Source organism: Dermochelys coriacea, chromosome 3 (assembly GCF_009764565.3).
Source record: "Dermochelys coriacea isolate rDerCor1 chromosome 3, rDerCor1.pri.v4, whole genome shotgun sequence".
Lineage (NCBI taxonomy): Eukaryota > Metazoa > Chordata > Testudines > Dermochelyidae > Dermochelys > Dermochelys coriacea.
Window position 1 is genome coordinate 830,636 of NC_050070.1, and position 14,432 is coordinate 845,067.

The 14,432-nt window shown below is 57.9% G+C and overlaps 1 protein-coding gene across 1 annotated transcript in view; it reads right to left on the minus strand.

The window, feature by feature from the left end:
- Positions 1-14,432, minus strand: part of SLC30A3 (solute carrier family 30 member 3) — a 30,094-nt gene that overhangs the window by 6,104 nt on the left and 9,558 nt on the right. Inside the window, exons 4-6 of the mRNA XM_038396176.2 lie at positions 13,561-13,714; positions 11,242-11,446; positions 7,874-7,979 (exon numbers count right to left, since the gene is read on the minus strand). Coding sequence (XP_038252104.1) covers positions 7,874-7,979; positions 11,242-11,446; positions 13,561-13,714 — 465 coding nt within the window. The remainder of the gene's footprint in view (positions 1-7,873; positions 7,980-11,241; positions 11,447-13,560; positions 13,715-14,432) is intronic.

A 14,432-nucleotide genomic window follows, 5' to 3' on the forward strand; every position in this document is an offset into this window, starting at 1 on the left:
AAAGGGAAGGGTAAACACCTTTAAATCCCGCCTGGCCAGAGGCAAAACCCTTTCACCTGTAAAGGGTTAAGAAGCTAAGGTAACCTCGCTGGCACCTGACCAAAATGACCAATGAGGAGACAAGATACTTTCAAATCTGGAGGGGGGGAAACAATGGTTCTCTCTGTCTGTGTGATGCTTTTGCCGGGACCGGAGCAGGACTGCAGGTCAGAACTCCTGTAAAGAGTTAGTAAGTAATCTAGCTAAATATGTGTTAGACTCTGTTTTGTTTAAATGGCTGATAAAATAAGCTGTGCTGGAGGGACTGTATATTCCTGTTTTTGTGTCTTTCTTGTAACTTAAGGTTTTGCCTAGAGGGATTCTGTTTTGAATCTAATTACCCTGTAAGGTATTTACCATCCTGATTTTACAGAGGTGATTCTTTTTACCTTTTCTTCTATTAAAATTCTTCTTTTAAGAGTCTCAATGCTTTTTCATTGTTCTTAAGATCCAAGAGTTTGGGTCTGTGGTCACCTATGCAAATTGGTGAGGATTTTTATCACGCCTTCCCCAGGAAAGGGGGTGTAGGGCTTGGGGGAGAAGTTTCCAAATGGGCACTTCCCCTGTTCTTTGTGTAACACTTTGGTGGTGGCAGCGTTTAACCTAAGCTGGTAAGAATAAGCTTAGGGGGTCTTTCATGCAGGTCCCCACATCTGTACCCTAGAGTTCAGAGTGGGGAAGGAACCTTGACAATCCCTGACAGGTGGTGGGAGCGGTGGGATGCTGAGTACACCAGTAGTGTTGTGCTCTAAGTGATGTGTGGCAGGAAAACAAGTGTAGTCAAAGGAAACATGAAAATGGCATGTAAGCACCTCCCTGAGAGGGACGTTGCAAGCCTGTGCAGGGAGAGACGTTACGTGTGGGGCAGCTCAATAAGGGGTAGCTGGTTGCACAGCTGGAGGACGGTCAGTCCGAGAAGCCGGTTCCAGGCCCAAGTGGGGTTCCCAGAGGGTCCAAGAGTGACAGAGGCAGCAGCAAGTCCTGGTTCACCCTCGATGGATTTGGTGGAGTAGGAGCTGAGAGCGAAGGAGCTCTGGCTGGAGCAACAGAGCTAGCAGCCGTGAGAAGCAGCGAAAACATGAGGAAGAACCAGGAGAAGCAGCGGAAGCATGAACGGGGACTGGAGAAGCTGAGGGGCGAGAGGACCCACCAAGGGGAAAGTGGGGAAAGGCCCTGGGATGCCAGTTCCGCAGGGAGCCTAGATCCCAAATTGTTGCCCAGTTGGAGGAGGGGCGGGATATCGGTTCCCACCTCACCTCCTTTGAGAAGGCCTGAGATTGAACCAGGCTGACCCTGCAGGCCGGCTCCGCGTCTCACCCTCTTGCTCAGTCCCAGAGCCATGGGGTGCCCAGCCAGAAGGACGGAGCCGATGCTGGGCACTGGGAACAGTTCAACCAGGCTCAAGTCTGAATGGGCACCTGAGGCTTATGGGAAAAGGTTTTGGGGTGTGCAGAAAACCCGGGGGGTGACCTACATGGAAGCCCCCCCCTGCTGGGAGGATCTTCCCACAAATGGGGTGGGGGCAGGGGTCTCTGCGCTGGAGGATTTGTGTAATGTGGCTGGATCAGAACAACTCCAGGAGATGAGTCCCTACGAGCCTAGAACATGGGTAGTGGACAGGAAGCCACAGGGGCTGCGCCATCAGGTTGGTGGGCAGATTCCCTTTGGGGCAAGTCGGTCCAGGGATGGAGAGACCCGAAGGGGACTGGCCTAAGCCTGGGTGCTGGGAGAGGGACCATGGAGGTGCCCCAGAAGTGGGACTGGCGTAAACCCAAAGTGGGGAGCGGGATGCGGGTTAACTCCTCCAAGGGGTCTCGGAGCCCTGAGATGGGATGTCTGTAGGAAAACAGGGCCTATGTGGGCAGAAGCCCAAGGGGGAGCGGAACAGTGGCCAGACAACCTGTGAGGGGTGAGCTGGGGAAAGCCCAGGGCACAGAGGCAGCCTGGAGCTCCGGCTCCCAGAGGCACGATGCGACTGACCTGTCGGAGGGAAGCAGCCACCCAGCCAGCTCCTTGGGGTATGGGGGGCAGGCACGTGTCGCGTTGGACTCTCCGGGGCTCGGACTCATCAGACCCCCAGGGGAGCGGAGGGAGGTGGCCAATGAGGAGACCCTCCTGGGGCGGGGAGATTCTGGGACAGAGGTCCCTTGTCATACCCTGTGTGGTGCCACCCCATCGAATGCTGCAGGACTGTGACCGGGGCTACAGGCCCAGGTGGGGAGCCATTCACCCCACCTATGGCTCAGAGCCCTGGGCAGACACAGGCAGGGCGGGGGGCTGGTAGTCGGGGTTCTCCAGGTCACCAGCTCTGACGTCCTTGAGGGGAATGCCTGGGTCACCTGAGGACAAAACTTCGCCCCGGTTCCTGCACCAGCCCAGGGGTAGAACCCCCGAGCCAGAAGGCTGGGCGTGGAGGTGCCAAGGCACATGCAAGTAGCTGTCTGGCAGGGAGCGGGAGAGTCCTTGCCCCGGCTTGTGACGCAAAGGAAGGGCTGCTAGGCTCAGGGCACCTTCCTGTCTGTAACCAGCCTGAGAGGCAGAGGAACAGCCCCACCCAGATCCATAGGGCTGGGGTTCTTGAACAGTCTCTGGGAGGAGCCCTTCAGTGACCCAGACCCCCGGGATCTCGCTCTTCCCCCTGGGTGAGCCACGCGGTCTCATCACCTCCTGAGACTGGGCCCCTGGGCCTGCAGCCACCTGCCCGACCCCAGGAGCTCTGGGCAGCGAGTATGGGACAGACCCTGGGGGGAGACGTGTCCTCTTCTCAGGGATCAGTGCCCCTTGCCCAGCGTCTGCAGGGCCACGCGCCCAGCGCTGTGAAGTCAGGCAGGTTTATTGGTCACCTGGCCCAGGCAGCTCCCCGGGTGGCCCAGAGAACTGACGGTTACAGCCCAGCCCAGCTGCAGTGACCCCGTTGGTTCACGCTCTGTCTGTCTCTCCATCCAACCTCCTTGGTCAGGCTCCAGGTGAGAGCCCGACTCCTTTCAGCCCCCAGCTCTTATCCCCCCCACACCCCCAGGCCTTTGTTCCCGAGCTGGGGGATGCGGCTTGTCCCCCTGCGGAGGGGTGGGACGATCCATGGTGGTTGGTCACCAGCTGTCCACGTCCCGGCCATGGATCTGCCCTTCTCTTCTCAAGAGCTGCATGGAGATGGGACCTAAGGGCCCAGGCTGCCAGGTGCCATCCACACCCGTGTCTTCACCTGCCCCAGAGCCCTCAGACCTTCCCACCGCTGAGGAACAGTGCCGCGCACATGGGAAACTGAGACACACACAGGATTCGTAAACATATTACAGAAAATTCCCACTTCGTCCCACTCACCCCCAGACCCACAGGGGAGCTCTGAGTTCTTGGGTGTAACCTCAGCTGGATGCTGTGCCCAAGGGAGCCAGTGTAACCCACACACCTCCTGGGTGTGGAGTTCTGTCTCCTCGAGTGGCCCCAAGACCACTTAGAGAGAGAGAGAGAGAGAGAGAGAGAGAAGGAGTCTGACCCACAGCCTTAGCTAAGCGCCTGGTGGCTTTTAGCTCATGCGGTGGAGGCTCATGCACTAAGCACCAGAGGTCCCCAGTTCAATCCCAACCACCAACAACTGGGGTCCATTGGCGTTACACCAGTCTGGCCTGCCCTTGCTTGGGAGCCAGAGGCAGAGCTGAGTCTTGCGGTGGTTGAGAGCCCGGCTGAGCGTGGGGAGCCCTGGGCAGGGCAAGGGCCAGATGGGTTTGCCCTGCCCAGGGGTGAGAGAGGACCCAGCAAAGGGTAAAGCTGCTGGAGGCTGATGCTGGTAGACGCGGTGCCACAACTGCAGGCATTAGCTAAGAACTGACAAACTCGTAGCTGGTGCCCAGACCGGTCCTCGGACTGACGGGCGGTGAGGGGTTTATTCTGTGACATGCTGGGCAGTTGCTGCCTGCATTACTCTCCCTGGCGATGTTCGTTCTGCCCACGTGACACCAGCCATGGAGACAGTCCTACCCCGCCCCACACCCACCCAGGAGGGTACTCAAACTGCAAGCAGGCCACTATTAGCCAAGCTTTATTAAATGCCCCCTGTGCCCCTGGAGACGTGCAGCAGCCTCGGCCCACCCTTTGTAGGCTGGAAGAGGGAAATAAAAATCATGATGTGAAGATTTTTCATCTTGTCGCTGTCTGAGCCCACATAAGAACGGCCAGACAGGGTCAGACCAAGGGTCCATCCAGTCCAGTATCCTGTCTACCGACACTGGCCAATGCCAGGTGCCCCAGAGGGAATGAACAGAACAGGTAATGATCAAGTATCATATCCAATGATCTGGATATGAGTCAGCAGTGTGCCCTTGTTGCCAAGAAGGCCAATGGCATTTTGGGTTGTATAAGTAGGGGCATAGCGAGCAGATCGAGGGACGTGATCGTTCCCCTCTATTCGACACTGGTGAGGCCTCATCTGGAGTACTGTGTCCAGTTTGGGCCCCACACTACAGGAAGGATGTGGATAAATTGGAAAGAGTACAACGAAGGGCAACGAAAATGATTAGGGGTCTAGAGCACATGACTTATGAGGAGAGGCTGAGGGAGCTGGGATTGTTTAGTCTGCAGAAGAGAAGAATGAGGGGGGATTTGATAGCTGCTTTCAACTACCTGAAAGGGGGTTTCAAAGAGGATGGCTCTAGACTGTTCTCAATGGTAGCAGATGACAGAACGAGGAGTAATGGTCTCAAGTTGCAATGGGGGAGGTTTAGATTGGATATTAGGAAAAACTTTTTCACTAAGAGGGTGGTGAAACACTGGAATGCGTTACCTAGGGAGGTGGTAGAATCTCCTTCCTTAGAGGTTTTTAAGGTCAGGCTTGACAAAGCCCTGGCTGGGATGATTTAACTGGGACTTGGTCCTGCTTTGAGCAGGGGGTTGGACTAGATGACCTTCTGGGGTCCCTTCCAACCCTGATATTCTATGATTCTATGATTCTATGATTCTAAGTGAGCTCTCTCCTGCCAGCCATCTCCATCCTCTGGCAAACAGAAGCTAGAGACACCATTCCTTACCCATCCTGGCTAATAGCCATTAATGGACTTAACCTCCATGAATTTATCCAGTTCTCTTTTAAACCTGTTATAGTCCTAGCCTTCACAACCTCCTCAGGCAAGGAGTTCCACAGGTTGACTGTGCACTAAGTGAAGAAGAACTTCCTTTTATTTGTTTTAAACCTGCTGCCCATTCATTTCATTTGGTGGCCCCTAATTCTTATATTATGGGAACAAGTAAATGACTTTTCCTTATTCACTTTCTCCACACCACTCATGATTTTATAGACCTCGATCCTATTCCCCTTTAGTCTCCTCTTTTCCAGTCTTATTAAACTCTCCTCATACGGAAGCTGTTCCAGACTCCTAATCATTTTTGTTTCCATTTTCTGAACCTTTTCCAGTGCCAATATATCTTTTTTGAGCTGAGGTGACCACATCTGCATGCAGTATTCAAGCTGTGGGAGTACCATGGATTTATACAGAGGCAACATGATATTTTCTATCTTATTATCTCTCCCTTTCTTAATTATTCCCAACATTCTGTTTGCTTTTTTGACGGTCGCTGCACATTGAGTGGATGTTTTCAGAGAACTATCCACAATGACTCCAAGGTCTCTTTCTTGAGTAGAAACAGCTAATTTAGACCCCATCATTTTATATGTAGGGTTAGGATTATGTTTTCCAATGTGTATTACTTTGCATTTATCAACAGTGAATTTCATCTGCCATTTTGTTGCCCAGTCGCCCAGTTTAGTGAGATCCCTTTGTAACTCCAAAGCAGACTACAAAGAGTGAACTATCTTGAGTAGTTTTGTATCATTTGCAAATTTGGCCACCTTACTATTTATCCTTTTTTCCAGATCATTTATGAATATGTTAAATAGGACGGGGCCCAGTACAGACCCCTGGGGGACACCACTATTTACCTCTCTCCATTCTGAAAACTGACCATTAATTTCTACCCTTTGTTTCTGATCTTTTAACCAGTTACTGACCCATGAGAGAACCTCCCTCTTATCCCATGACAGCTTAAGAGCCTGTGGTTAGGAACATTGTCAAAGGCTTTCTGGAAATCTAAGTCCACTATATCCAGTGGATCCCCCTTGTCCACATGCTTGTTGACCCCCTCAGAGAATTCTAGTAGATTGGTGAGGCAGGATTTCCCTTTACAAAAACCATATTGATTCTTCCCCCAACATATTGTGGGGTCAAACTTCCCCAGGATGTTGGTTAAAGGGACCCTGCTTAGTTCAATCGTGACGGGGAAAGAGATATTTGTACAAGGGGGGAATTTTCTGTACTATTTTTATAAATGCTACGTGTGCCTCAATTTCTCTCATACTTTGCTTTGCCACCCAGCTGGGACGCAGAGGGGTGATGGCTTGGGACAATCTGTCAGAGGGCAGGCTGTGGGGAGCAGAGGGGAGGGTTGTGAGGAGGTCAGAGGGGGGGTTGGGGCGATCTGTCGAGGGTGTTGTGGCTAGCAGAGGGGTGGGTTGTGGGGAGGCCAGAGGGGGGCTTGGGGTGATCTGTCGGGGAGCAGGTTGTGAGGAGGTCAGAGGGTTTGGGGTGATCTGTTGGGGGGGTTGTGGGGAGCAGAGGGGGGGTTGTGGGGAGGTCAGAGGGGGGTTTGGGATGATCTGTCGAGGGGGGTTGTGGGGAGGTCAGAGGGGGGTTTGGGATGATCTGTGGGGGGGTTGTGGGGAGGTCATGGGGGGTTGTGGGGAGCAGAGGGGAGGGTTGTGGGGAGGTCAGGGGGGGTTTGGGACGATCTCTCGGGGCAGGTTGTTGGGAGGTCAGAGGGGGATTTGGGATGATCTGTCAGGGGCGGGTTGTAGGGAGGTCGGGGGGGTTGGGATGATCTGTAGGGGGGGTTGTGGGGAGCAGAGGGGAGGGTTGTGGGGAGGTCAGGGGGGGTTTGGGACGATCTCTCGGGGCAGGTTGTCGGGAGGTCAGAGGGGGGTTTGGGGTGACCTGTAGGGGGGGTTGTGGGGAGCAGAGGGAGGGTTGTGGGGAGGTCAGAGGGGGATTTGGGATGATCTGTCAGGGGCGGGTTGTAGGGAGGTCAGGGGGGGTTTGGGACCATCTCTCGGAGGCAGGTTGTAGGGAGGTCACAGGGGGGTTTGGGGTGATCTGTCGCGGGGGTTGTGGGGAGCAGAGGGGGTTGTGGGGAGGTCAGAGGGGAGTTTGGGGTGATCTGTCGGGGGGGTTGTGGGGAGCAGGGAGTGTTGTGGGGAGATCAGAGGAAGGTTTAGGATGATCTGTCGGGTGGGTTGTGGGGAGGTCAGGGGGGGTTTGGGACGATCTCTCGGGGGCAGGTTGTTGGGAGGTCGGGGGGGTTGGGGTGATCTGTTTCAGGGGTTGTGGGGAGGTCATTGGGGGGTTGTGGGGAGGTTAGAGGGGGTTTGGGGTGATCTGCTGGGGGTGGGTTGTGAGGAGGTCAGGGGGTTGGGGTGATCTGTCGGGGGGGTTGTGGGGAGGTCAGAGGGGGGTTTGAAACAATCTGTCGGGGACGTGTTGTGGCTGCCATAGCTCAGAGTAATTCTGGTTTTCACAACAGAGAATCTGCCCAGCTTCCTGTTCCCTTTTCAGTGAGACCCTTTGCCAAGCAACCCTGCCCTGGTCCCCCAGCCCCACTGCCTCTGCCCCCCGGTCTGCCCCTGCTCCCCAGCTGTGCCCTGGCTCTGCATCCAGCCTCCCCTGCCCCATGATCCCTGTCCCCCAGCCTGACCCCTGTCCCTGCCCGCTCCCCTTGCCCAGCAGCAGCAGCCTTTGCCCCAGCCCCGTGAGCTCCCCTAGCACCATGCCCGCTGTGCCCCCTCCCAGCTCACCTTCCATGAGGACCCGGAAGACGTCCCTGAGGATGGTGATGGTGGAGCCCAGCACGAAGATGGAGAAGAGGAAGGTGCTGATTGGGTCTGCGATCTTGTACCGGGGCTGCAAGGGGTATGATCAGGGTTACGCATGGGCAGCAACGAATCCCCAGAGCTGCACGGCCTCCCAGCCCTACCCAGTGAGGGGTCAGACCTAGGAGTGGATCCCAGAGCCCCTGGCCCAGCCCCACTGTCCCCTCAAGCTGGGGGCGGGGCACACTGAGGGAATGTGGCAGCAGGGGGCAGAGCCCAGCATGGGGAGCTGGCATATGGCTCTTCCTTGGGGCTGAGCACTAGGGTCCCAGCGAGGGGGCCTGTGGGGATCTCAGTCTATTTCCCCTGGGCAGGTCCTGTCTGCCTACAGGCAGCACCCAGCCCCAGAGAGCCCTGGGACAGGCAGGAGGTATGTGATGTTATTGACATGAACTGGGACCGTATAGATCATTGTTGCAACCAAGGTCCTGTGGTGGCACCAAATCTTGTACAAAGGGGGTCAGATAAGGTGTCTCAGACGAGGTGATGGTGGCTGGTTAGGATTATGCTGTCTATCTGTGGGAATCATTTTGCAGTTAAAGTTTTATGAATATTGGCTCTGTACTGTCTGTAGTTCAATCTTGTGCCGTGCTTCTGGGGGAGACCCCAGACAAGTAGGTGTCAGCTCTGCCCAGCCTGCTGGATGGCCCATTAAGGACCATCCGCTACACACCTGACCCACTGAGAGAAGGCAGACACGCCTGGGGACTCAGCCAGGTGTGCAGAGACAGGCCTATGGACAGAACTCTGAGGTGTTTCAGGCCATGTGAGGGGCAGCTTGTCTTTTGGACAAAGAAAGAGAGGCCCCATGGCAAGAAAATATCAAAAGCTGCTGCAGCTCCTCCATCTTGTCTTCAATCCTGCTTCATACCTCTGGACGGACTTTGCTACGCTAAAGCTTTGAACCAAGGACTGAATGACCCATCCCAGCTGGGGATGTTCTCCAGAGACTTGTTTTGAACCTGCCGTTTATTCCATCACTGCTGCAGGCCTGAACCAAGAACTTGGCCATTCCTGTATGCAATGGATTCCATTTAACCAGCTCTAGCTCTCTAATCTGTATCTTTTTCCTTTTATGAATAAACCTTTAGACTTTAGATTCTAAAGGATTGGCAACAGCGTGATTTGTGGGTAAGATCTGACTTGTATATTGACCTGGGTCTGGGGCTTGGTCCTTTGGGATCGAGAGAACCTTTTTTCTTTTACTGGGGTATTGGTTTTCATAACCATTCGTCCCCAAAACGAGTGGCGCTGGTGGTGAAACTGGGACACTGAGTGTCTAAGGAAATTGCTTGTGTGGCCTTTTGGCCCCAACTGTCTCTTGGGCTCAGGTTACATGCTCAGGTATCATCTCTCAAGTGAAGTCACCCTCTGCTATCCCAGCACCATCCAGCACCAATGCAGACAGTGCCAGTAAACCTCCCACTCAACATTCCCAGGTCAAAACTCCCCGCTCCGCCACAGACTGGTGGTTAGCCAGTGGGGTGAGACCAAAGTCCTCTCTAGCTGGCTGGCTCGGTGCCTTAGAGGTGGAGAAACCCCAGCCTTGGGCTGTGACCACCCTGCTCTAAGCGATTTGACCTGAAGTGACACTCTCCCTCGTGTCCCACCGGAGGCACCATCCTTCCACGGTGCAGTGCAGGATCACTGGCCTGCTGTCACCTGGGACAGAGCAGCTCCCACTCCAGGAGCTCAGGGCAGGGCAGGGCAGGGCTAGAGACAGGGGCTGGCCAGAGCCTCAGGACATTGAGCGGGGCATACAAGTATCTATGCAAAGTGGGCCCATGCAGGAGGGGTAGGTGGCCCCACAGAGGGAGGGACGCGGTTAGCGGGGGCGCGAGGCAGGGGAGGGAGGGACGTGGTTAGCGGGGGCGCGAGGCAGGGGAAGGAGGCATGGGGTATGGGGGCAGGAGAGGGAAGGCAGTGGAGGGAGGGACATCGTTAGCGGGGACGCCAGGGGGCGCAGGGAGGGACGCGGACAGCGGGGACAGGAGATGGTGCCGGGAGGGACGCGGAAAGCGGGGACGCCGGGGGCACAGGGAGGGACACGGTTAGTGGGGACGGGAGATGGCGCAGGGAGGGACGCGGATAGCGGTGATGCCAGGGGGCACAGGGAGGGACACGGTTAGTGGGGACGGGAGATGGCGCAGGGAGGGACACGGATAGCGGGGACGCCATGGGGCACAGGGAGGGACACTGTTAGTGGGGACGGGAGACGGTGCAGGGAGGGACGCGGATAGCGGGGACGCCATGGGGCACAGGGAGGGACACTGTTAGTGGGGACGGGAGACGGTGCAGGGAGGGACGCGGATAGCGGGGACGCCATGGGGCACAGGGAGGGACACGGTTAGTGGGGACGGGAGATGGCGCAGGGAGGGACGCGGATAGCGGTGATGCCAGGGGGCACAGGGAGGGACGCGGATAGCGGTGATGCCAGGGGGCACAGGGAGGGACACGGTTAGTGGGGACGGGAGATGGCGTAGGGAGGGACACGGATAGCGGGGACGCCATGGGGCACAGGGAGGGACACTGTTAGTGGGGACGGGAGACGGTGCAGGGAGGGACGCGGATAGCGGGGACGCCATGGGGCACAGGGAGGGACACGGTTAGTGGGGACGGGAGATGGCGCAGGGAGGGACGCGGATAGCGGTGATGCCAGGGGCCACGGGGAGGGACACGGTTAATGGGGACGGGAGATGGCGCAGGGAGGGACACGGATAGCGGGGACGCCATGGGGCGCAGGGAGGGACACGGTTAGTGGGGACGGGAGATGGCGCAGGGAGGGACGTGGATAGCGGGGATGGGAGATGGTGCAGGGAGGGACGCGGATAGCGGTGATGCCTGGGGGTGCAGGGAGGGACACGGTTAGTGGGGACGGGAGACGGCGCAGGGAGGGACGCGGATAGCGGGGACTCCAGGGAGGGACACGGTTAGTGGGGACGGGAGATGGTGCCGGGAGGGACGCGGATAGCGGGGACGCCGGGGGCGCAGGGAGGGACGCGGTTAGTGGGGACGGGAGATGGCACAGGGAGGGACGCGGATAGCAGTGATGCCAGGGGGCGCAGGGAGGGACACGGTTAGTGGGGACGGGAGATGGCGCAGGGAGGGACGCGGATAGCGGGGAGGGAGATGGCGCAGGGAGGGACGCGGATAGCGGTGATGCCAGGGGGCACAGGGAGAGACACGGTTAGTGGGGACGGGAGATGGCGCAGGGAGGGACGCGGATAGCGGGGATGCCAGGCGGCACAGGGGAGGACGCCTTAGAAGCAGGCCTGGGGTTGTTCGCATCGTACCTCCACGTAGATGATGGTGGCAGCCGTCAGGACCCCGAGGCTTTGCAGCAGGTCCCCCACCACATGTATGAAGGCGGCGTGCACGCTGGTGCTGCCAGGCAGGGGGCTCCCAGGGGGTGCGCAGCAGCCAGGACTCTCCTCCATCTTCTCATAGCCCCGGGCGTGGCTGTGGCCTGTGACCGACTGGTGCAGGATGTAGGCCATGCTGGAGGGAAGTGGGGAGCTGAGCCAACCGTGGTCGGACACAGATCCCCGGGGGCCGTTGCACCAAATGATCCCAGAGCCCCTCCCCCTGCCCGCTCCCTACCCCAGGCCAGATGTGTGGCACCACCAGGGCAGGCACAGGAGGGAATGGGCAAGGTGGATGGGCACTGACTGTGGGGCTGGACAGAGAAGGAACAGGCCAGGTCGGGGGGTGTTGATGGGTGAGGTGGGCAGAGGCAGGAATGGGAGAGGTCGGGGGGGGGGGCTGTGATCAGGGGCTGGGCACAGGGAGGAACAGGAGAAGTGAGGGGGCTGTGATCGGGGGGCAGGGATGCTCTGTTCTTTGGGGGAATACCCAGCACCCCCCAGGTTCATCCTTGCAAAATGATTGCGTGGTATCTAATGCAAAGTTTGTCATGTCAGGTGTCTTTGGAAGGCTCATGATGTACTGAGGATGGTTGTTATAGTGATGTTAAAGGTTATAATTTCATGTATATAGTTATGAGGCTGAAAAAATATCCTCATGGCTTAAAAAAAACTCAGTCAAAAACTCTCCAAGAGCAGAGAGGCAGTTCACTCATCAGGGCATGGATGGGACAAACCCAGCCCAGCCTCACAGGAACAAAGGACACTGGCCTAGGCAGCAACAAAGGATCTGTTGGACTCTCGAGGGAGTCACCCCCCTTCCTTTGGTCAGTTTGGGATTGCAATGTGGCAATACTCACCTGACTCTGAAGGGGGGGGCAAAGCCAAGCCCGAGGGGGGCAAAGCCAAGAGGGAAGAAAGGACATGGTAAAAGGGACAGACGTTTGCCATGCTCGCTCTCGCTTCTACCTACATCTACAGACACCACCACCACCAAGCAACTGAAATGCTGATCAAAGGGGAGAGCCTGGCTGAGGAGCAACCATCCAGCCTGTGGTGAGAAGCATCTAAGTTTGTAAGGGCACTGAAAGTGTTAAGATCAGCTTAGAATGCGTTTTGCTTTTATTTCATTTGACCAAACATGATTTCTTATGCTTTGATTTATAATCACTTAAAATTGATCTTTATAGTTAATAAGTTTGTTTGTTTATTCTATCTGAAGCAGCAGGAGGTGTGAGTGGAGGCTAAGTAGCTGGGCTGCATGAGAAATGTGGGTAGTGGCTCATGTGTTTATGAGCGCCCTGTGGCACTGGCCCGATCCCCTTGGCATCATGCCTGGGGAGGGTGTGATTTTTCTCCCTAGGCTCTGGCCCATCAGGTGGGGGATTTGAGTCAAAGCTGTCTGGAGCGTCTGGGCTAGAACCAACCCACCCACTGGCACGGCCGGCCCTGTAGTGCCCAAGGGAACCCAGCTGAGCGCTGAGCCACCCCACTGGGGCAGCCGAGCACATGGTCACTGCATGGATCTGGGGGGGGCAGCAGGCAGGGATCCAGGGGGCAGAGGGCTGGGATCTGGGGGGCTGGGATCTGAGGATGGGGGGATGGCAGGCAGTGATATGGGGGGGCTGGGATCCGGGAGGCAGGGATCTGGGGTTGGGGGGGTGGTGGGCAGGGATCCAGGGGGCTGGGATCCAGGGGTCAGGGGACTGGAGGTGTGGGGGCAGCGGGCAGGAATCCAGGGGGGCTGGGATCTGGGGATGGGGGGATGGCAGGCAGGGATATGGGGGGCTAGGATCCGGGAGGCAGGGATCTGGAGTTGTGGGGGGGATGGGCAGGGATCCGGGGGTTGGGGGGCTGCAGGCAGGGATCCAGGGGGCTGGGATCTGGGGGGGGCAGTGGCTAGGGATCTGGGGGGCAGGGATCCAGGGGGTTGGGGGGCAGCGGGCAGGGATCCAAGGGGCTGGGATCCAGGGGGCTGGAGGTGCAGGGGCAGCGGGCAGGGATCCAGGGGGCTGGGATCTGGGGATGGGGGGATAGCAGGCAGGGATATGGGGGGCTGGGATCCAGGAGGCAGGGATCTGGGTTGGAGGGGGCGGGCGGGGATCTGGAGGGCAAGGATCTGGGGGTTGGCGGGCAGGGATCCAGGGGCAGGGATCCAGGGGGCAGGGATCCGGGGATGGGGGGGCGGTGGGCAGGGATCCGGGGGTGGGGGGGCGGCGGGCAGGGATCTGGGGCAGGGAGCCCACGTACATGACGTTGATGCCCACGGCGCCAGCGGAGGTGGCCAGCATGACGCGTGCGTCGATCTCATAGTCGTTGCTGATGATGCGGGCTGAGGCCAGGTACACCAGGACTCCGGTCACGACCCAGATGGACAGCACCGAGGCCAGGGCGCCCAGCGTCTCTGCAGGCACGGGGCACCAGTCAGCGCCGCCCGCAGCTGTGGGGCGGAGGGGAGGGGCCAGGGGCAGCCCAGCTGGGACCCATCCATGCCCCTCAGGGAGGAAAGGGTTAAAGACCTGCCTGTGGTGCCCATTGCTGCAGGGACGCTGGTAATGTCTGTGTGAGGCCCGTGTATGCCTCAGTTTCCCTCCATGCCTGGCGCTGCTGTGCACACGGTGCCAAGGGGAGGAGATGGGGTGCCACAGGGCAGCCTAGGGCCACCCCAGGGGTTGTTCGGCCTGGCTAGAACCAGCCCATCAGAGAGGCCCTAGACAGACTGTGGGAGCCCGAAGGCCTGGACCAGTGATCTGGCTACGGGAGGGCCTGGCTGCGGAGCTGGGAACTTGGCAGGGCACTGCAGGAGAAGGGCCATAGAGCAGAGGTGACAGGAACTGGGACCAGAGCTGGGCTCACCAGAGACACGGCAGCTCTCATCTGCTGGGACTGACAGACAGAGACAGAGCCAGGAACCCACATGCAGCCGCCTGGCTTCAGGGGCCCTGGCGTCGGCCAGCAGGGACTTAATCCCAACTTCTCTGGGCAAGCCAAGGGCCCCCCACACCGCGCCCCGGGACCGAGACCTGCTCTGGGGGAAAGTTACCTGGTGTCTCTGCAGCACTGGCAGGCGCAGGGGGCCCTGCAGAGCGGCCGAGTCGCTCCTGGGTGTCTGGCTCAGCGGG